At 42.9% G+C, this 24,290-nt stretch overlaps 1 protein-coding gene across 1 annotated transcript in view; it reads left to right on the top strand.

The window, feature by feature from the left end:
• LOC126284025 (roundabout homolog 2-like) overlaps nt 1-24,290 on the top strand; it is a 1,608,695-nt gene that overhangs the window by 978,945 nt on the left and 605,460 nt on the right. The window contains exon 2 of the mRNA XM_049982578.1: nt 3,900-4,223. Within this exon, the coding sequence (XP_049838535.1) occupies nt 3,900-4,223 (324 nt within the window). The remainder of the gene's footprint in view (nt 1-3,899; nt 4,224-24,290) is intronic.

The raw sequence follows: 24,290 nt of genomic DNA, 5'->3' as shown, positions 1-24,290 counted from the left end.
AAAGGGGAGAGAGAGACGGCGAGTTGTGGCCTAATTCCACCCCCAGAGCGGGCCCGTAATCGCCGCCGCTACTCGCTACTCCGCCGGGTTTTCCCTGGGACGCCGCCGTCGCCTCCTGTATAGCCCTCCGTGGGCCGAACGTCGGCCGGGCCTCTGCCGGAGCTGGGGCCGGAGTGGCGTATTGTTTATGCGTTACGTGCGCGCCGCCTATCGCGGCAAGTGGTCTTTTACGGCGGGCGTGCGCCCCGGGTCGCCCGTACAAATAAAAATCCTCGCCGGTAGTAAAATATGCTCTTGCCGTGCGAGGAGCAGTGGAACTGCGCATCCGGGCCACGGGCTACGTGATTCTGCTGCCGTTGTAATGTTTATCACAGGCGGGTATAGAGGCGACTTCTCTGCCTACGTATGACGCTCGCATCCACCGCCACGTTTGCAGCTCCTGAATATCGCATTTTTGATCTTTTTCAGGGTTTCGCGCCTGAATCTGTACAAACGGAACCCTTATAATATCGCATTATTGTCCGTCTGTCTGTCTGTCCGATTTTTAAGAACCTTTTTCTCAGAAACGAGTTTACATAACACGTATAAATTTATGTCTCCAGTGTGGTTTCTTGCTGCTGATGGAATTTTAAGCTTCTAAATAAATTCCATCAAAAGACATAGTCATTTATGTCACACATTTTCATACTCGAAAATTCTCTGCCGGCCTTTGTGGCCGAGCGGTTCTAGGCGCTTTAGTCCGGAACCGCGCTGCTGCTACGGTCGCAGGTTCGAATTCTGCCTCGGGCATGGATGTGTGTGCTGCCCTTAGTTTAGTTTGGTTTAAGTAGTTCTACGTTCTAGGGTACTGATGACCTCAGCTGTTAAGTCCCATAGTGCTCAGAGCCATTTGAACCATTTTTGAAAATTCGCTCATGAGAAACTCTAGTGCACTTCTTGTTGACCTAGAATCATGAAATTTGGCAGTAAGCTAGGGTTTAACAGTTCAAGACAAGGAAAAAGAACGCTAATTGTTAAGTTGTAATTATATACACGAATAAAATATATTTTTGTCCACTTGAAGTCCGAATTAAAAAACGCCTTCAGTCACAACTTTTAATGTTTTATTAAATTCACAATGCATTTGGGACCCTGTGGTCCATCATCAGTCGTAATTTGTCTTGATACATGCTTCATTGTTTCTCTTGAATGAAGTGAAATGCATACTCCAGTCATGAAAACGTGTGATGTTAGATTATGAATTTCGTAATTCAATCGCGGAAACTATGTGCGAAATAGTGGTAGAAATGAACAGTGGAAACTTATCACGTATTTGAAGGAAAGCGTTTTTAACGTTTTACCATTGTTATGGAGAGAAGAATGTATTATGATGCTACAAACTCCAGTGTATTGAATACAGTCACGTTTGAAACTGCAAAATATGGACTGTAATTGAAAATGTTTGTCGCGTTGATGTTATACGTTATGTGGCTGTACTGACAGACCCTAATATCTGCCTGTCTGTCGTAGAACCTGAGACAAGCTTTTCGAATGCAAAACGGATTTTTGGAAACATGGAAATGTATCTAGTATGTATCATAAATTCATGATTATTATTTCACGTCAGAACGAAATTTCTATTCCCCAGTGAAGTGTGTGCTGATATGAAACTTCCTGACTTCCTGGCAGATTAAAAATGTGTACCAAACCGAGACTCGAACTAGCGACCTTTGCCTTTCACGAGCAAGTGCTCCACCGTCTGAGCCACCCACGACTTGTCCTCACAGCTTTGCTTCAGCCAGTACCTTGTCTGCTACATTCCAAATTTCACAGAAGCTCTCCTGCGAACCGAGTTCGAGTCTCGGTCCGCCACACAGTTTTAATCTTCCAAGAAGTTTAATTATTTCACGTCGTTCGGTTTATTTTTATTTTTAAATTTGTTTTTTCTTCATTCCCACCACTACCCTAATCCCAACGACTACACTGAATGCTGTCAATTAAAGCAAACAATGTGCGGAAGTTTCGTATGGGTCCCTGGTAGCATTCTAAAGTGTTTTTCTTCAGCCAAGAGCATTGTTTGTGGACATTGTTTGTGAAAATCTATTGTAGTATCTGATACATGGCAAACAGTGTTGTAGTATCCGATACACGGCCTAATGCGTTACTGTAGTATGCACGGTCTAAAACATTTTATCCGCTAGGCGACTTGAAACCGATGATCGTAAAAGAAAAAAATTCTACCGTCATAGAAGGCCTCTGAAAACCATTATTCATCACAGTGTTCCTCATGATTCATCAAGACGAGTGATGGGACACGATGACAAGTACACTACTGGCCATTAAAATTGCTACACCACGAAGATTACGTACTACAGAGGCGAAATTTTAGCGACAGGAAGAAGATGCTGTGATATGCAAATGATTAGCTTTTCAGAGCATTCATACAAGGTAGGCGCCGGTGGTGACACCAAAAACGTGCTGACATGAGGAAAGCTTCCAACCGATTTCTCATACACAAACAGCAGTTGACCGGCGTTGCCAGGTGAAACGTTGTTGTGTTGCCTCGTGTAATGAGGAGAAATGCGTACCATCACGCTTCCGACTTTGATAAAGGTCGGATTGTAGTCTATCGCGATTGCGGTTTATCGTGTCGCGACATTGCTCCTCGCGGTGGTCGAGATCCAATGACTGTTAGCAGAATATGGAATCGGTGGGTTCAGGAGGGTAATACGGAACGCCGTGCTGGATCCCAACGGCCTCGTATCACTAGCTGTCGAGATCGTGCAGCCACGTCTCGATCCCTGAGTCAACATATGGGAACGTTTGCAAAACAACAACCATCTGCACGAACATTTCGACGACGTTTGCAGCAGCATGGACTATCAGTTCGGAGACCGCCGGCGGGAGTCGCCGTGCGGTTCTAGGCGCTTCAGTCTGGACCCACGTGACCGCTACGGTCGCAGGTTCGAATCCTGCCTCGGGTATGGATGTGTGTGATGTCGTTAGGTTAGTTAGGTTTAAGTAGTTCTAAGTTCTGGGGAACTGATGAACTCAGGAGTTAAGTCCCATTGTGCTCAGACCCATTTGAACCATAGCTCGGAGACCATGGCTGCAGTTACTCTTGACGCTGTATCACAGACTGCGATGGTGTACGACGACGAACCTGGGTGCACTAATGACAAATCGTCATTTTTTCTGATGAATCCAGGTTCTGTTTACAGCATCGTTATGGTCGCATCCGTGTTTGACGACATCGCGGTGAACGCACATTGGAAGCGTGTATTCGTCATCGCCATACTGGCGTATCACAGGGCGTGATGGTATGGGGTGTCATTGATTACACGTGTCGGTCACTTCTCGTTCGCATTGAGGGCACTTTCAACAGTGGACGTTACATTTCAGATGTGTTACGACCCGTGGCTCTACCCTTCATTCGATCCCTGCAAAACCCTACATTTCAGCAGGATAATGCACGACCTCATGTTGCAAGTCCTGAACGGGCCTTCCTGGATACAGAAAATGTTCGACTGCTGCTCTGGCCAGCACATTCTCCAGATCTCTCACCAATTGAAAAGTCTGGTCAATGGTGGCCGAGCAACTGGCTCGTCACAATACGCCAGTCACTACTGTTGACGAACTGTGTTATCGTGTTGAAGCTGCATGGGCAGCTGTACCTGTACACGCCATCCAAGCTCTGTCTGACTCAATGCCCAGGCGTATCAATCCGTTATTACGGCCAGAGGTGATCTATGCACACAAACTGCGTGAAAATGTAATTACATGTCAGTTGTAGTATAATATATTTGTACAATGAATGCTTGTGTACCATCTGCATTTCTGCTGGGTGTAGCAGCTTTAACGGCCAGTAGTGCAGATGCTGTGGGCTCGGCACAGGAGGTGAGGTGTGTGTGTGCTTGCAGGGCTGCAGCTGGGCACACCGCTGCGGCCGCCGCGCATCACGGAACACCCGACAGACGCGACGGTGCCGCGCCACGACCCGGCCACGCTCAACTGCAAGGCGGACGGTGAGCCCGAGCCGACCATCGCCTGGTTCAAGGACGGCGAGCCGGTGCGCACGTCGGCGGCGGACGTGCGCTCCAGCCGAGTGCTGCTGCCCACGGGCTCGCTCTTCTTCCTGCGCGTCGTGCACGGCCGCAAGGACTCCGACGCCGGCGTCTACTGGTGCGAGGCGCGCAACGCCGCCGGCGTCGCCAAGTCGCGCAACGCCACGCTCGAGGTCGCCGGTGAGTACCTGCAACTGACGCTGCTCGGTGCGAGGCTGCGGCTGCGGCAGCTAAACGCAACACTCCCCCCGCTGGGAAGTGTCGGGCGCTGTTCATTACGAGGGAAACTCCCCATCGCAACCCTCTCAGATTTAGTCTAAAATGCCCCGTGGGTACATCTACATCTCGTGACGGTACAAACCCCCGTTACTTGTTTCTAGTATGCAAGGACTGCTTTGTGGAGAGCGAGCGCGCTACACGCGCGAGATTTGCAACGATCGGTGGGATGGTCTACGCGGGCGGGTGACCACGCAGCCTGCAGCTTGGGGCATTGTTTGGTTTCTCGCGCATTACGCGAAAACTACGTAACTTACAGTGAAGAGCTATGAGGCAGTGGATTGTGGTCAGCAGTATGCACCTTCTGAAAGATCGATCTTTACTTCAAGTCACGAGACGCAAAAGTTATAGTAACCTCAGTATCGGTTAATATCACGAATACTGAAAGATTAATAAAAATAGTAAATACCGACTTACAGCGATGAGAGAAGTACTCATTAAAAACGTTTCGTCATAGCGGATCGAGTGCTGTAGTCATATGTTAACATTCCTAAATAATTAAGCCCGTAAAGAGCAATAAACAAAGTTTGAGGGTAAATTGTTTATAAAAATCAATAGAAAATTCAGGACGTAAAGAACGGCACTATATAATAGTTTCGGTGGCATCAGACGTAATTTAAACTAGTTAAGGTATACTATACACTTGACTTGCAATAGTTTGCATTGTTTGCAAATTATTATTAACATTGATCGCCCATAATTAAGTAATTATTATAGATATGAAGATTTTGAGCAGCGCAATGTGTAGATAGCTATACATTACGTCTAAAAATGGTGCTATATGCAGTTCTATGTTAAAACTTTGCAGCACAGACGTCAAGAAACACATATGCACTAAATGGCGAAATTTTGCAAAAACTAAAACTTGATTTACGGGCGACAGAATAATCTTAGAAATTAATGTAAGATAGTAAATAACCTTAACTCGTGAGACAGGTACTTGCATAACGAGGGGTTTGATGTCCGAGCCTATATAAACGAGCGGCCATCTTGGCCATTGGTCAGTCGTTGGTCAGTCGTTTTGGAGGGTGGGTGGCGAGCAAGCCCCACTTAAGGGTGGCCAATGTGCTCGTTTGAGAATTCTTTTTCGCCCCGATTTATTTCGACAAAGAGTATTGTTTAATAGTGCAAGTGTGCAAGCATATATTTGGTAAACTGGAAGTGCTACGATTATTTGTGTGAGTACGATTTACGAGGTATACATCGTCGTAAGTGAACATGTGGCGGTCTGTGATTTCGCGCCAAAACTGTTAGAACAAAGAGGACTGTAGGACTTGTGGAACTGTTCGAATTGACTGAATAACTTTAGATTATATCAGCCTCAATTACTGCTATTGGGGGCTCGGAGTCAAATTATTATTATTAAAGTAAAACTGTAAACCGTCTCACCAGTGCTACTTTCTTTGTGAAAGAAAAGGACAACGCCAATAAATAGTGATTGAACTGTGTCGTGAAAAGAAAACTGATTTTGCTATAATAGTCGCATAATTTTGTTCCTTAGCGTAAACTGTACTTATGTATCAGTGAATAAATAATTAAAAAACTATAACTAATGTGGAACAGTGTACTAATGCACCAAGTGTGGAAATCGTCCCCTAAGACTTACGTGAGAGCCAAAATTTGCAATAACATTTTTTAACCAACATTTGTATATGCACATTCGTGGGAACTCTGCAACCACTTCTTCTTTATTATTTTAACCGCCCCGTCGCATTCTACATGGTTACTCTGCAAGTCACATTCAAGTGCCTGGCAGAGGGTTCACCGAACCACCTTCACAATTCTCTATTATTCCAATTCCGTACAGTGCGCGGAAAGAATGAACACCTGTATCTTTCCGTACGAGCTCTGATTTCCCCTCATTTTATCTTGGTTATCGTTCCTCCCTATGTAAGTCGGTGTCAACAAAATATTTTCACATTCGGAGGAGAATGTTGGCGATTGGTATTTCGTGAGAAGATTCCGTCGCAACGAAACACGCCTTTCTTTTAATGATGTCTATCCCAAATCCTGTATTATTTCTGTGACACTCTCTCCCATATTTCACGATAATATAAAGCGTGCTGCCTTTCTTTGAACTTTTTTGATGTACCCTGTCAGTCCTATATGGTAAGCGTCCCACACCGCAAAGCGGTATTCTAAAAGTGGACGGACAAGCGTAGTGTAGGCAGTCTCCTTAGTAGGTCTGTTACATTTTCTAAGTATCCTGCCAATAAAACGCGGTCTTTGGTTAGCCTTCCCCACAACATTTTCTATGTGTTCCTTCCAATTTAAGTTGTTCGTAGTTGTAATACCTAGGCATTTAGTTGAATTTACGGCTTTTAGATTAGACTGATTTATCGTGTAACCTAAGTCTCACGAATTCCTTTTACCACATGGATAACCTCACACTTTTCATTATTTAGGGTCATCTATCAATATTCGCACCATTCAGATATCTTTTCTAAATCGTTTTGCAGTTTGTTTTGATCTTTGATGACATTATTAGTCGATAAACGACAGCGTCATCTGCAGACAACCTAAGACGGCTGATCACATTGTTCCCCAAATCTTTTATATAGATAAGGAACAGCAAGGGGCCTATACCACTACCTTGGAGAACGCCTGAAATCACTTCTGTTTTACTCGATGACTTTCCGTCAATTACTACGAACTGTAACCTCTCTGACAGGAAATCACAGATCCAGTCACATAACTGAGACGATATTCCACAAGCACGCTATTTCACTACGAGCCGCTTGTGTGGTAGTGTCAAAAGCCTTCCGGAAATCCAGAAACACGGAATCGATATGAAATCCCTTGTCAATAGCACTCAGCACTTCATGTGAATAAAGAGCTGGTTGCGTTTCACGAGAGTGATGTTTTCTAAACCCTTGTTGGCTGTGTGTCAATAGACCGTTTTCTTCGAGGTAATTCATTATGTTTGAACACGATATGTGTTCCAAAATCCTACTGCATATCGTCGTTAACGGTATGGACATGTAATTTAGTCTATTACTCCTACTACCTTTCTTGAATATTGGATAGCCCGTCAAAATCTGAACACTGGTCAAACACGAAAACAGGAAGAAGGTGAGCTGAACTGTGAAATAAAGAAGTGAAATAGAAACAGTGAACGGTCCAAGCTCAAGATGGGCAATATCGAGTGAATTAAGAAGAAACCGTGGTGTAGTGGTAGCGTGTTTGCGGCGTAGAACTGCGAAGTGGGAGATCCTTGTTCAAACCTCAGTCGAGTCCTCTTTCATTTTCACAAAACTATGAACTTACCGTCCTGTCATCGACGCGAATGATCTCCTTCTATAGTCTTGGTAATTTATACATTGGTTAAAGACGTAGATATCGTAGGTGTTTCGAAGAAACTCAAATCACTTAAGAAATGCAAGTCTTCCGGGCCAGATGGTATACAAGTCAGGTTCCTTTAGAGTATTGAGACACAATAGCCCCTTTCTTAGCAATCATATAGAGCCGCTGACTTGACGAAAGGTCTGTTCCTAAAGACTCGGAAGTAACAAAAGTCACACCAGTATTCAAGAAAGGTAATAGGAGTAACCCATTGAATTACAGACCCACATCACTGACCTCAATTTGCAGTAGGATTTTGGAGCATCTACTGTATTCGAACATTATGAATCACCTTGAAGAGAATGACTTATTGATACATAACCAACACGGATTCAGAAAAAATCGTTCTTGTGCAATTCCCATGAAGTAATGACTGCTGTCGACAACGGATCTCAGATCGATTCCATATTCCTCGATTTCCAGAAGGCTTTTGATACAGTTACTCACAAGCGACTATTAATCAGATTGCATGCATATGGAGTATCGTATCAGTTGTGTAACTGGACTCGTGATTTCCTCTCAGAGAGGTCACAGTTCGTAGTAGTAGACGGTAAATCATCGAGTAGAACAGAAGTGATAGCTGGCGTTCCGCAAAGTAGTGTCATAGGCCCTCTGCTGTTCCTGATTTACATAAATCGTCTATGTGATAATCTGAGCAGCCCCCTTAGATTGTTTGCAGATGACGCTGTAATTTACAGTCTAGTAAAATCATCAGACGATCAATTCCAATTACAAAATGACCTAGAGAGACTTTCTGTATGGTGCGAAATGTGGCAATTAGCACTAAGCAAAAAAAAAGTGAGAGGTCATCCACACGGGTACTAAAAGAAATACGATAAATTTTACGTATACGATAAATCGCACATATCTAAGGGATGTCAGTTCGACTAAATACCTACGAATTACAATTACGAGCAACTTAAATTGGAAAGACCATATAGATAATATTGTGGGGAAGGCGAAACAAAGACTGTGATTTGTTGGTAGAACACTTAGAAGATGCGACAAACCCTCTAAAGAGACAGCCTACATTACACTTGTCCGTCCTCTGCTGGAATATTGTTGCGCGGTATGGGATCCTTACCAGGTAGGATTGACGGAGGATATCGAAAGGGTGCAAAGAACAGCAACTCGTTTCGTGTTATCGCGTAATAGAGGTGAAAGTGTCAGTGATATGATACTTGAGAAGGGGTGGCAGTCACTGAAACAAAGGCAGTTTTCTTTGCGGCAGATCTATTTACGAAATTTCAATCGCCAACTTTCTCTTCTGAATGCGTAAATATTTTGTTGACACTCACATACGTAGGGAGAAATGATCATCATAATAAAATAAGAGAAATCAGAGCTCGAAGGGAAAGATTTAGGTGTTCCTTTTTCCTACGTGCCATTCGAGAGTGGAACTGTAGAGAAGTATGAAAATGGTTCGATGAACCTTCTGCCAGGCACTTAAGTGTGAATTGTAGAGTAACCATGTAGATGTAGATGAGGCAGATGAGTCATATGTGAATAGTGGGAGCAGGTGAGATGGTGCTTAGACTGTGTACTATGCCACAGAAAAGGAAACAGAACATCAGAATCATAACATGTGGTACTGGCGTAGAGGTCTGTTCAAAAAATTCCGGACCATTCGTAGTTTCGCGCCAATAATGATTTGGAACGAAACGCGACTGGCATTGCTGCACACGCAATTGTTAATGTGTAACTGCCGGAAGTTTCATTGTTGCATGCCTTTTAGTTATTGTTCAGTGCTGTATTGAGTAGAACGTTGTGTCGCACACTTCCTGAATTTCGATATGGCAGAGTTACAAGGCGCTTGAAACTTAGGAAAACCTTTACAGAGACACGCCAAATGATGCAGGAAGCCTACGGTGTTGAGTTCTTAAGTCCTACTCGGTGTTGAAAGTGGTTCCCTCGGTTTAAGAAGGGCCGGAGGGAAGTTAAAGATGACCCTCTTCCAGGACACCAGGACACCCTTCGATGTCTACCGACGACGCTCATTTGAGGAACGTCAACCGAATTGTGCGTGACAATCGAAGAGTGACTGTCAGAGATTGCACTTCAGTTGGATTGTGTCCTGAAATCCTGACACAACATCTTGGAACGCATCGTGTTTCCGCCAAGTTCGTCCCACGGCTCATGGGTCAACACCTGAGAAACCTTCGCTGCTGAACCTGCGAAGAGATTTTGGATCAGGCAGATGGCATCGAGATATTACTTTAGGGAGACATAACTGGTGATGAGACGTGAATATACTGTTATGATGTTGAGACGAAGGTTTAATCTTCACAGTTGTTTGGGAAAGCTTCTCCGAGACCAAAAAAAGCTCGTCAGTTCAGTTCAAATGTCAAACCCATGCTGATAGTTTTCTTTGACTTTGAGGGATTAGTTCATCTTAAATTTCTGCCACAAGCAAAAACTGTTAGTCGATGGTACTATTGGGACGTGTTCCGACGCCTGTGGGAAAATGTGAGAAGGAAACGGTCTGATATGTGGCAAGACAATTCACGTTTATTTCATGACGGTAACGCACCCGCGCATTCATCCCCTTTGGTGCGTGACTATCGCAAATGGTTCAAATGGCTCTGAGCACTATGAGACTTAACTTCTAAGGTCATCAGTCCCCTATAAATTAGAACTACTTAAACCTAACTAACCTAAGGGCGTCACAAACATCCATGCCCGAGGCAGGATACGAACCTGCGGCCGTAGCGGTCGCGCGGTTCCAGACTGTAGCGCCTAGAACCGCTCGATCACCCAGGCCGGCTGACTATCGCACAAAGAACGAAATCACTGTGCTACTTCATCCTCCGTACTCCACAGACATGGCCCCTGCAGACATTTTTTTTTTATTTCCAAAGTTGGAAACCCCGCTGAAAGGCCGAAGATATGCAACGATAGACAAGATAAAAGAAACCTCGCAGACGGCGCTTCGCGCGATCCAGTAGGAGGTTTACCAAAATAGGTTCCGGGAGTGGAAAATGGTTCAAATGGCTCTGAGCACTATGGGACTTAACATCTGTGGTCATCAGTCCCCTAGAACTTAGAACTATTTAAACCTAACTAACCTAAGGACATCACACACATCCATGCCCGAGGCAGGATTCGAACCGTAGCAGTCGCGCGGTTCCGGACTGAGCGCCTAGAACCGTTAGACCACCGCGGCCGGCTCCGGGAGTGGAAACAGTGTTGGGAGCGGTGTTTCAATTTTGGAAGAGAGTAGTTAGAAGGAGACCATGCGCAATAAGTAAAAGATAAGTGCAGAAAATTTTGTGGACAACGTTCCATAATTTTATGAACAGACCTCGTCTGGAGCTCCCTTCGTTAAACCTCGCTGTTGGTCGTTGCACCACGACACAAATTTGAATATATCGAACAGACGCCTCAGTAACTGGACAGACATTTCATAATTTTGTGAAATATTTAGGGGCACGAGGGAGATTTGAACGGCTCTCTCCCGTCGTAGTCTGACACTGTCACCACATAGCCACTCCGTTACAACGCAGATTCGCTCGATGTTGCACATCTTGAACTTGGACCAGTCACTGTTTTTATTTTGCTTCTTCTTTCACAGTTCAGTGTACCCTCTTCCTGTTTTCTTGCTTAATCTGTGCTTAGTTTTTGACGGTCTATCCACTGCGCCATCTTAGGTAGTGAGTGCGATAGGGAGTTGCGTCTCTGGCTTATGGTGACTGGCGGGCCGCTTCAGCACTGCGGCTACACCATTCGGGTAGCATTATGGAGTACACTGCTGCTACGGAAGCAGTCAGTTGGAAGACGGCGGAGAAGTTAAAGAAGAACATGAAATCCTAGATTTCCTGCTGCACAGTAGTCCTGTTACTTTCTAACAGCTGAGCAACTTCTTTTCAAATATCTCCGTGATATGTAATCCGCCACCTCTCTCCAAGAAAACTAAGATCATTTGCTGTAATAAAGCCAAACAGAGATCCCTCATATGTTGAACACTACCGCTCCATTGCTCCCGTTAGTGTCACGTTCATGCTCCTGGAAACGCTCATTCGTAACAGAATCTGCTCGGCCATCAACAAACACTTCCCTACATAGAAGGGTAGGTTTACGCCAGGAAGCAACGGTATTCCAAAAGAGGGAGGACAAACGTAGTGCAGCCGGTCGCTTTCGTAGATCCGTTACATTTTCTAAACGCTGCCTTTTGTTTGTCTTCCCCAAAACATTTTCGATGTTCTTTCCAAATTAAATTGTTCGTAATTGTAATTCCTAGGTATTTAGTTGAATTTACGGCTTTCATATTTGACTGATTTTTCGTGTAACAGAAGTTCAGCACTCATGCGGATGACTTCACACTATTCATTACTTAGGGTCATTGCCAGTTTTCGCACCATAAAGAAATATTTTCTAAATCGTTTTTGAAATTTGTTTTGATCTTCTGATGGCCTTACTGGACAGTTTCATCTGCAAACAACCTAAGACGGCTGCTCAGATTGTCTCCCAATATAGATAAAGAACAGCAACGGGCATATAACAATGCCTAGCAGAACACCAGAAATCACTCCTGTTTTGCTCGATGACTTTCTGTCAATCATTACGACGGTGACCTCTCTGACAGGAAATCAAGAATCCAGTCAAATGACTATTATGATATTCCGTAGGCACGCAAAATCACTACAAGCCGCTTATGTGATACAGTATCCAAAGAGTTGTGGAAATCTAGAAATACAGAATAACTTGAAATGCGAAGATTTTAGGTTAGGCTTTACCGTGATTGTTATTAACATTGAATGAAACAACTGTTTACTGTTACCAGTCACCGTTTTATCTATTTCCACGACGCGTTTCAAAGGTTTAAACCTCCATCATCGGGTCGATTTACATAAGTTAGTATGAAATTTGTGTGTGTGTTGTGTTACGATGTTTTGGAGGAACTTGTGGCACTGTCTACAGTGGTCACTGGATCCTTCCGCTGTCGTAACACATCACATGTATACTGTCATATTTGTAAACAAATGTCAAAAATGGTTCAAAGGGCTCTGAGCACTATGGGACTTCACTCCTGAGGTCATCAGTCTCCTAGAACTTAGAACTACTTAAACCTAACTTACCTAAAGCATCACACACATCCATGCCCGAGGCAGGATTCGAACCTACGACCGTAGCGTTCGCGCGGTTCCATACTGTAGCGGCTAGAACCGTTCGGCCACTACGGCCGGCAAAGAAATGTCATACTAACTAATGTAAATCCACCAGATGGTGGAGGTTTAAACCTTTGAAACGCGTCGTGGAAATAAATAAAACGGTGACTGGTAACAGTAAACTTATTGTTTCATCTCATACGAAATCAATTTGAAGTCCCTTGTCGTGTGCGTAAAGAATCGACCTGCAGAAGTCATAATGAATATTTTTCAGCCCGTGTCTGTAAGTTACGAGTGGTCCTCGTCTTGGCGGCTTTCGCCAAGTTAGCCTCTTCCTGCCAGATTTTGGGTGCCGGAGCGCCGCGCTTTCTTGCAGCCTCCGTGCCGGCGCAGCGATCCATCCGGCTGTCGGCTCGCAGCGGCTCCGCCTCAGCTGCCGTCTTCTCACGCCCTTTGTGATCCGCGGAGGAAAGAAATGGCTCCGATCCTCAGATCCCATTTATTTTTCTCTCTTTCCCTTTCCGGGCGCCCGACAGAGGCTGAGAAGTTAATTAACGTAATTGCAGGCGATAAGTGGTTTCGACCATTAACGGCGAGGCGACTGCTGCGCCCCGGGCGCCTCCTAATGCATCCAGCCGGAGGTGCAGCACTGTGGCACGGGGTCTGTCCCTCGCAGCGTAAACCTCACACCAGTCGCGCCGGTATGTTTTTATTTTTAAGGCATCAGTCTTTCGGCTGTATAGAGAGCGTTCTCCGTCGTATAACGCCGTATGAATTTCTCTTCCTCTCCCTCCCAGTGGTGATCCAGGTGGCTGTGATAGGACCTGTCGTGTTCTCTACAGGGTGACAAGTATTTAAACCGACAAACTCTGGGAGGTTGTAGGGGACATCAAAACAAATATTTTTCCCTATTGTCATTTTTTCCGATGACAGGTATTTAAACCGGCAGAGAAAGATTTCTCTAGCGGCAAATTAATTAAACTGAGAAACACTTTTCGATTTTTTCTTATGACCAAGAGACAACATATTAACACAACCCAATTCCAATTACAGTAGATTTTCAAAAATGCCTCCATTCACACGTAAACAAAAGCTACACTGTCGGATCACGTTCTGTCTGACACGGGCAAAGACCGCAGGAGTATCCCGAATTGTTCCAGCTGCTGCTACTATCCAGGAAACCAGATCCTCTTCTGATGTAGCAGAAGTTACGTAAAGAAGATTGAGCGCCTCTCCCCGCACAAAAAGGTCAAGAGGGGACATATCTGCGGATCGAGCAGGCCACGGTACAGGACCACCTCTTCCAGTCCACGTTTCTGGGAACCGTCGGTCCAGGAATCGACGCACACGATGACTGAAATGTGCCGGCGCCCAGTCATGTTGGAACCACTTGTGTTGTCTTGTAGGGACGTCTTCCAGCAATTCTGGCAATGCTCTGGCGAGAAAATTGTAATAGTCCCTGCCATTTAATGGCCTAGGTAGCAGATACGCCCCCATTAAACAGTCCCCGACAACACCGATCCACACATTAAGGAAGAACCGCACTTGATGAGCGCTAGTAACTGTGGCATGCGGGTTATCCTCACTCCAAACATGCGAATTGTGAATATGGAAGATTCCATCACGCTCGAACGTTGCTTCATCCGTAAACAACACAGAGGATAGAAATGTAGGATGCATTTCACATTGTTCCAGGTACCCCTGCATAAACTGTGCACTGGATGGATAAGCAACTGGTTCCAGATTGTGGACACGCTGTAAGTGAAATGGACGTAACAATTGCTCTCGAAGGACTGTTCTTACGCTCGTCTGATTCCTCCCTATTTTACGTGCAATTGGACGAGTGCTGATTGAAGGATCCCGCTCCACATGCTGCAAGACAGCTTCCTCAAATTGCAGCGTTCTTACCGTGTGACGGCATCCCTGTCCACATAATCTGCTAAATGATCCGGACTCACGCAGACTTTGGTACACAGCAGCAAAGGTCGTATGATGCGGGATACGGCGATTAGGATATTGTTGTTGATAAACGGGCTGTGCAGCTCGTCCGTTGTGGTGCGCTACGTAGTACGCACCAACCATATCAGTGTACTCACTCCAGGTGTACCGCTGCATTAGTTAACAGAGACAATGCACTACTACACTGGTGGACAGCAGTTGCCTACAACTGAAGAGCGTAATACGCTCTCGAACAACTGAAGATCGTAATACAGCCCCTAACAACTGAAGTGTACAATACGGCCTCCGCCGGTTTAAATAATCCTCATAGGAAAGAATGACAATAGGGAAAATATTTGTTTTGCTGTCCCCTACAACCTCCCAGAGTTTGTCGGTTTAAATACTTTTCACCCTGTATACACGGTAAACCAAACCTAGCGCACTCGAAAACCACAGCGCGAGCACTTGCCCGCTAGCACTACAAAAGCATCTCTAATGTATCAGACAAACAAAATACAATTTGTATAATTCCACAAAACTTGTATTTTGAGAACAGAAGCGTAGCGCACTCTGCATCACGGGATATTTCTCGTAGACTAGTGACTTCTTTACAGACAAATACAAAAACTGGTAGAAGCCGACTTTAGGGAAGATCAGTTTTGATTCCGTAGAAATGTTGGAACACGTAAGGCAATACTGACGCTACGACTTATCTTAGAAGAAAGATTAAGGAAAGGATCGACGGAACTCATCTAGCAGTGTCCATCCACCGCTCTCGAGTCTGAAGATGACTCTTTCATAGAGTGGAAACCGGTCACTCACTCCAATAAAAAAAATGTTTTAACGAGATTGCGATCAAGGCTGTTTTAAATTTTAATTTTAACTACTTTTAAGATCACTGGCTACGCTTTCAAACACTCCAAAAACATAATCTATTTTCAAATATTGCAAACAGGCTCCATAGGGGAAAAACGGAGCATAAAAATTGCTCTTGCTTTGAGGAAACTTTTACAGGGACCTGGTATGGAAACAGAAATCATAGACCATAAATTTCTTGTGGCAGGTCACTCGCATCTAGCAAGTGAAGCCGATTTTGGCTTGATACAAACAAAGCGTAGAAATGCAACCCATATTTTGTCCCCCGAGGACAAGATAACCATTTGGAAAAAAATCTAAGCAGAAAAATCTGCTTCGAACAGTTCATATGATGCATACAGACATTTTATCAACGAAGAAAATGGAAGCAGTCTTTGTAAACCGGAAGAAATCGTTAATGGTCACGAAACTAATGGCTGGACATTCAGTGGTTGAGGTACGATATGCATATTCACTAAAACACAAAAACACTCTCGATCCTGGACATACAATTCATGAAATTAATTTGGCAAAGAGAGGTTAAGACAGTCCAGCACGTTACCTACCAGGACCAGCTAGCCTCTACGAGCGGCAACGTGCAGTTACGGATGAAAAGAAGTAGAAGGATATGTTGGATCTGCTGCCTTTTATTCCTCCCATTCAGCGCCGTTTCTTCAAATATATTTCTTACGTTGCAAACACACATCAAAAAAGGTTTGCTGAAAATAACGCTGAGCCTGAAGAGCCGGCCGCGGTGGCCGTGCGGTTCTAGGCGCTTCAGTCCGGAACCCCGTGACTGCTACGGTCGCAGGTTCGAATCCTGCTTCGGGAATGGGTGTGTGTGTGATGTCCTTAGTTTAGTTAGGTGTAAGTAGTTGTAAGTTCTAGGGGACTGATGACCTCAGAAGTTAAGTCCCATAGTGCTCAGAGCCATTTTTTGATTCTGAAGATAATGATGAATTTTTCTTTCGGTGAATACGTAGGTAAATGTAGTCGATACGAGAATGGGTATGGCAATATTAAACGTGGAACTGTTGTACTGTGTACCTTTTTTTCAGGAGACTACTGAAGCAAGCCCATATTTCCCGTTTCAAACATTGTTCCAGTCTCCAGTGTTTCTTCTGTCTATTTTGCATGGAACAAGTGGAGTACAATTCGTCATTTTTTCTGTTTTCCGTCTTTCTTTAGTCGCTTTAAATACGTGGAGGTATGTTCCGTCTGTGCAACAAATCGAAGTCAGTTTGTTTATTGCCATACCAGTTTCCCTTCTTTTATTTGGCAAGCGTCTTCCGTGGTGATTTCCAGCGCTGGTAACTCATGCGTGTGGTTCTCGATATGTATTCGTTAGTTTTCATGCTCTAGCTGGCAGATTTCTGGCGTTCTTTCATCTACATTTGGCACATAACATATATCACTTGCACTTTCCATTTCGTGATCGCTGCAGTCATGGACTGCATGGCTGATCCCGGCGGAGGTTCGAGTCCTCCCTCGGGCGTGGGTGTGTGTGTTTGTCCTTATGATAATTTAGGTTAAGTAATGTGTAAGCTTAGGGACTGATGACCTTAGCAGGTAAGTCCCATAAGATTTCACACACATTTGAACATTTTTTGAACATTTGTGATCAACATACGATGACAAACGTGGTTGTGTTGAAAGCCACCATCGCGTCTAATAAGAGATTCCGCAAACGTGTTCGACAGATTCCTTAATAACTGAATACCAGAAGGATGACTTCGCAGCCAAGACTTTCGCGGTAGAATAATTTATAGAATGTCGGCGTACAGACACAACGTTCGGCTGTGGCTGAGATGCGAAAGGCTAGTGTGGCAGCTCCAGGCACCTACCGTGAACAGTGTGTGCGGTCTGACCAATGACCAATCTCTTATTTGCCACCAAGTCAGTTAACAGCTGTCTTTTTACAGAGACGAAGCTTTTTTTGTCCGCATATGACAAGTATCGCTCGACTGGTGTAGAAAAGTATTGAAAACAGTGCCTGATGAGATATTAAAAGTGACGCCTTAAAACAAAATGAAAATAACAAATCAGTGAGCACTACAAAAGCTACTGGATATCCGATGGCTGCATAAAATAACGGTGGTGTTGTGCGCAGGAGCTGAGAACGGAGGTAAATCTTTCGCCCGCCGCGCACCTTGTGATAGGCCAGGCTCGCCAGCGTAGGGACTGTGGCCTAGCTTCCAAGCACACCTGCGCCGGGGCCGCTGAATGGGCCCTTGGCACGAGCTCAAGTAATCGCCGGCCATTTGGGAGATTGCATTAAAATTACACGCAATAGCTCCTCGCGGGACGTACTCCGCTCGACTCCTTTCCGAGCCCTGCCGAGCTGCACCGCTCGCATGCGCACTGGGTTTCACACCGACTGACCAACGCATATACTCTACAGTCCCACGACCTGCGCATGCGCCGAAGGTTCCCCACCCTCCGGCCAGCGCACATACTCTGTTCCACAACATATCACACTAGGTGTGCCTTTGATGAGCATGGCTCAGTGTATTCACAATAGTGTGCAACTCAGAGGCCAAATAATGCGTTCTCAAGCAGAAGTCCTTTAAAATGCTTTTCAGAGGCATTTTCCTACCTCCAAGCTACAATCAACACATCTCGTCAATGGAGTATTACCATTTCGCCCTTTCCATCGTCCGATATGGACGTGACAACATATTTTAGTCGAGCTTATATCTATGCTTATTTAAGAATTAAAAATTGCCCATCGTTGCCTTAAGGGGGTAGGACGTCAACGAGCTGACTTGGAGCAGCAGAGGCACCAGAGGACATTTTAAATTCCACTGTCTATACTTTTAAAAGTAAATTCATAAAACTTTGTCAGTATGACCAGGAAGGATTCAGGATTCACACTCGTAGCAGCGGAAGTTCAAAAACATAACAAAATATTTTTTTACAGGTGAAATTTCGTCATTTTTTCACTTACTATTGGCTGCATTTGTTGCTATATATACACTCCGTTCGATGAATTTTGCACAGCATTCAAACCATACTTACAAGTGTCTGCAGCTCTAGAATCTATTTCATTTATGAAAAAATGAATGAGCTGTTACGTTTTAAAGTTTACGTTTAGAAAAAATCAAATTTTGTAGTTAATTTTCTCAATTTTTACCACAGTTTTTAGTAGATTTGGAAAATTCTAGAGTTTCATGCACCTGTAAGTATGGTTTGTATGCTGTGCAAAATGCATCAAAGAATATCTCTTACTTGTCAAAAAAAATGTACCTATAGCAACAAATGCAGCCAACAGTAAGTGGAAAAATGCAACAGTAAGTGGAAAAATGATGAAATTTCACAAGTAAAAAATTATTTTGTTATGTTTTTGGACTTCTGCTACTACGAGAGAGAATCCTGAATCCTTCCTGGTCATGCTGACAAAGTTTTATGAATTTACTTGTAAAAGTATAGACAGTGGAAATTAAAATGTCCTCTGGTGCCTCTCCTGCCCCAAGTCAGCTCGTTTGATGTCCTACCCACCTTAATGTGTTGGATAAGCACCCAATAAACAGATAATAAATATGTTTCTGAAATATGGCCAAAAAAGTAGCTGAAAAGTTTCAAGAAACGGCTAGGAAAAGACCTTCGAGTGACAGAGGAATTATTGAGCCACCATAAAAACAAACTAATAGAATTACTTGCAGAATGACGGAATTTAGAATCTTTCTACACCGATTTAACGAAGAATCTCTGTTTTGTTTTGAAATGCATACAGCTGTCTCTTCATTGCCAGCGACCGCAAAGTGGAAAACTAATACATTACGATATATTAGTCATTGATATGACTACTTTGTATAACAACGAACTTGCGAGCAGTACTGTTTCACCAGCTTTAACGTTTTCTGAGAATTATGGTTTCAAATAAATAATAGGTACGATGTATTTTCATGTTTTAACGTACAAGTTATCACCAATCGATTTAAGATGTGTTCATAGGTTCCAGTGATTGCTGTCGAATTTACTCAATTTATGTGACAAGCGGACGTAAACAATCAGTAACACTCAGAATAGTACAGGTATATGATGAAACACTGTTAGACGTATATGCTGCCCATGATATTTATCATTATGCTAATAACTCTAGCCAGTAGTTTCATCTGGTTCCAAGAAGTGTAGGGAGTAAAAATGATTGCTATACCTTATTCTGCAATGTTGTTGACTATTGTACCATCAGTGTTGAATACATGCTGTCTTACAAATTGATTCTATCCAGCCTCTTACAATGATATACAGCTGAAACACAGATATTTAACTTTTGTGAATATGTTACCGCGAAACTTCTAAATGTCCTTTTATAGGTTTTTTTACAGTAATTATGTCTGCTCTTAACGTTTCATTCGTACATACATTCAAGTACCTGAAAATAGTTACTTAGACTGAAACCGAAAGTGAATAAAGGTATTTCATTCCGCAACTCATGATGTTAGTCGCAATCATTCATGTTGTAGATCACAGGTTTCAGTAATCGCTGTAGTTACGATTCATAACAAAAGGAACAGGAGGAATGCAATGAACTATTGGCTCTTCAGCATTTATCAACGACACAAAATCTTTTCATCTATACAAAAGCTTTGTACCCACATTCTCAATATCGATTAAAAATATACTTTCACTAAAACTCTCAGAGAAGAGGATGGCACAGCTGAACTGTAAATAATGATGTCACTGAGCGAGAGTTTATAAAAAACTGATTTCCATTCGGATACTTGTAAGAAAATACGTTTTTTTTTTAAATTGAAATAATATTAAAATAAATTCACTCGTACATATCAAGACTTGACTCACAGCTAAATAATAATGTACATAATCGGACAGCTTTTTACGTTTATAGGCCCAGTACCATACGCTTCATTCTACTGAAGGAAAAAGGAATTTTTTTAAAAAATAAAACAGTACAGGAATGTCAAATGGACACAAATAAACATTCTCAGAGCCGTAGGGTAATTTAATCGAAAATATAATTGAGAAGCTCAGTTCAGTGCACATCTACATGCATTCAGATTGTATCTATGCAGCGGACGTTGGGCTGAATAACTCGATACTGTCGAGCTATTTCAATAAATGAAGTTGTTGGTTTTTAATTTTTTTGTTTGTGTAACTTCTGGGACCGTTGTCGGTAATTCTGCGTCTATTTAAGAGTGAGGTCACTCGCCTTTATTTTTATATATAGTAATAAAGACTTCACATGTACGCACAATGATAGTTCTTGTGGAAAAATGAGAACGTAATCGAGGGATGAAGAATTTACTGTTGATCATTTAGTTTTGGTATGCAAATAACGCTGTGTAGGCCTGGCCTTCGACAGAACTCAATTCTTTACTCACTTAATTGTTACTTTGTGATTTTAATTGGGGACCAGGGGAGAGATTTACGTTGGGTCGTTACGTCAGAAGTTTGCGTGTTGCCTGAAGCTAATGAATTATTGAAACGCTTAAATAGTTCTCAATTTAGATCGCGGATAAACTGCTTCACTAGTATGAATCATCGTAGTTGGAAATAGTCTCATGAACAGAATGCAGAGTTACGTCTATGCTACATGTAACACTTGACTGTCTTTACTTTTCGTAATTACATGAGCGGCAAAAGTTTATCTCGGTCAGCTGCTACAGAAACAGAAAATGTGGAAATGATTACGTTGTTGATTAGCATAATAAGAGGCCATCGCGGCATTAAAAAAAGATTTTCCGGCGCGTATCTCAGTTATTTTCCTTGCAATTTTTATTCCCCTGTCGTAGATAGTTTCTGATTCTTCTTCCTTCAGATATAGTTTCGAGCACCCTAGATCACATAACTAATGAGGAAGTATTGAATAGAATTGGGGAGAAGTTTGTGGCACAACTTGACTAGAAGAAGGGATCGGTTGGTAGGACATGTTCTGAGGCATCAAGGGATCAGCGATTTAGTATTGGAGGGCAGCGTGGAGGGTAAAAATCGTAGAGGGAGACCAAGAGATGAATACACTAAACAGATTCAGAAGGATGTAGGTTGCGGTAGGTACTGGGAGATGAAGAAGCTTGCACGGGATAGAGTAGCATGGAGAGCTGCATCAAACCAGTCTCAGGACTGAAGGCCACAACAACAACAACACAGGAAATCGTTACGAATCTCTCTGATTCACTAAAGAGAAGAATTCTTTTCTGAAAAACTTCGTGCCTGCTACAATCGGACCACCGACCTTTAAACCAGTTGTTTAACACAACTTTACCACGCTATCACAGGCACCCAGCCACCTTAAATTATTTTTAAGAGATTATATGACAACAAATATGTGATCTGCATTAACACCTAGGAGTCATTACCTCATTTACATTAAATTTTGCTGTTGCACACACATCACAACGCGTTGATTACGGCCAAAACCTAAGCAAGAATAACGTCCACAGCTCTGAAATATTTTCAGATGGTTTTGTCTTGAAGTTAACAAATTTTTATTTAGAATCACATGAAGCCAACAACGGCAGCTAGAACAAGTAACTTTATTTCGCAATTAGATTCACTGATTACAAATAATCAGAAGGTGCGAAATATATGTACGCCTATAGCTATGATATCAAAAATTAGCGTTAGCGAAGTCTTGTGTAAAACTGTCGTATCTGATGATTGTAATTCTGACATTTGACACAGAAATACTTCACTGTTATTTATAAAATATTGCACAGATATCCTCTGAAACTTAGCATTATGGTGCAATCCTTCAAAATCGATTTCAATTCTTGTACGCTCTGTAAAGCATAGAACTTTTACGGCGCTGTGCGATAAACTCTCTGGAGTTCTACTGTACCAGTGTTTGGTTTCTTTATAAAGTAGGCATCATAGGAGACGGTATTAGCTTCGTAACAGCTCGGGATAGCCCGTATGAAAGTGTAACAGAGACGCTAAATGGTTATTAGTGGATGAATCGTTTTGTAGAAAGTGATTTGCAAACAAAAACTGCGAGAAGTTAGTCATTGTGGAACTCTTCAGTTTACTAAAAGTTTCGTGTGTCATAAAATTTTGCTGAGTCACCAACCAATTTAATTAAAACTGGAAAAATTTAATATAAGAACAATTAATCACTGAATTTTTAAGCATAATTAACGTGTTCATACGTACGATAAAGAGAGAAAGGAAATTTGCGAACACAAAATGTTGATAATGTACGTAGGATTAGGTGCTTATTAGAAAAATTGATACTTTAATGTAATTGTGCACTACTGAAAAGGGAGAAACACGAAGTAGAAAACTGAATTACAAATAATTGAGTGTGACAGCACAAAACACAATTTAAATAGTATGAAACGAATCTAACAGAGACGTTTCAGTTCTCAAGGAGCTTCAATGGGTTGTGCCACGAAATCAGATTGGGCCTGTGACGATCTTTTCTTATCAGAGTAGCACCTTCACCAAACGCCTGAATTTCCTGGTTTCCCACAGCCCATCATTCGGTACCATGACATTGCTGTGCTCCAACGTACATTCTCATAAGTATTTTCCGCAAGTTAAGGACATTATTTGATAAAGTAGACTTATTTTGGCCTGAATTGTTCTCTTTACCTTTGCTAGTCTGCTTTTTCCATATCCTCCTTGTATCGTCTGTCACGTGTTATTTTGGCTCGAGGGTAGCAGAATCCCTTCAGTTTCTCTACTTCGTGGTCCCCAGTTTTGACATTACTTTTATCTTTTCTGCTACTCCTCGTTGCGTTCGTCTTCCTCCTATTTAATCTCCGTTTTCTATGCTCATAAAACTGTTCATTGCATTCAGCAAGACCTGTAAGCGAATCTTACCATTGACATCCTTTCCGTGAAGTCTGATACCACTCTTGAACCTTTGTTTAATTTCTGTCAGCACTTCGTCGTTGTGTAAATTAAACAGCAGAATCGGAAGACTGCATCCCAGTCTTAGAGCATTTTAATCATTTGATTCGTTCTTTGTGTTTCGTTCTCATGGTTTCCTCCAGATTTTGTCCTTCTTGTGTATTACCAGTCTTTCCACGTAGCATACGACAGTGATCTGCAAATTATGTTTGTTTAAACTATTTTACATTGTCTAGGGGTTTTTATATTCAACAAGCACTATTAACGTGTCCTGCATCCATCAGTAAGCGCTAAGTTACAACTCTCTCTGTAAAGGCAAATTGATCGTCGTCTAAAAGATTCTCTGTCTTCTTTTCCATGCTTCTGTATATTATTTTTGCCAGCTGATTGTGCGGTAGTTCTCACACTTACAGGTTGACAATTATTGAACTACTTGAAAAAAAGTGAATTAATTACAAACTGCGTCGTCTACATAATTTATTCAACACGCAAACGTCACAACAAATATTCGGATTTAGGTTACGGCATGTTCGATATGCCCTCCATCCTTGTCGATGGTGTGGCGCAGGTGAATAGCGAAATTCTCCATGACCCGCTGAAGGTCGGAACATCGATGTTGTTGATGACCTCCAGAATGGCTGTTTCAGCTCATCAATGGTTTTGGGGTTACTGCTGCACACCTTGTATTTAATATAACCCCACAAAAAGGAGCCGCACGTGTTCAGATCCGGAGAATATGGCCGCTTATCGAGGCCCTTGACAGTGGCTCAAAACAAAACAAAAAATGTTCAAAAGTGTGTGAAATCAAATGGGACTTAACTGCTAAGGTCACCAGTCCCTAAGCTTACACACTACTTAACCTAAATTATCCTAAGGACAAACACACACCCATGCCCGAGGGAGGACCAGCCGTACAGTC

Source organism: Schistocerca gregaria, chromosome 1 (assembly GCF_023897955.1).
Source record: "Schistocerca gregaria isolate iqSchGreg1 chromosome 1, iqSchGreg1.2, whole genome shotgun sequence".
Taxonomy (NCBI): Eukaryota; Metazoa; Arthropoda; class Insecta; order Orthoptera; family Acrididae; genus Schistocerca; species Schistocerca gregaria.
The sequence above is the reverse complement of the archived record's forward strand: the minus strand, read 5'-3'. Positions and strand labels throughout refer to the sequence as shown.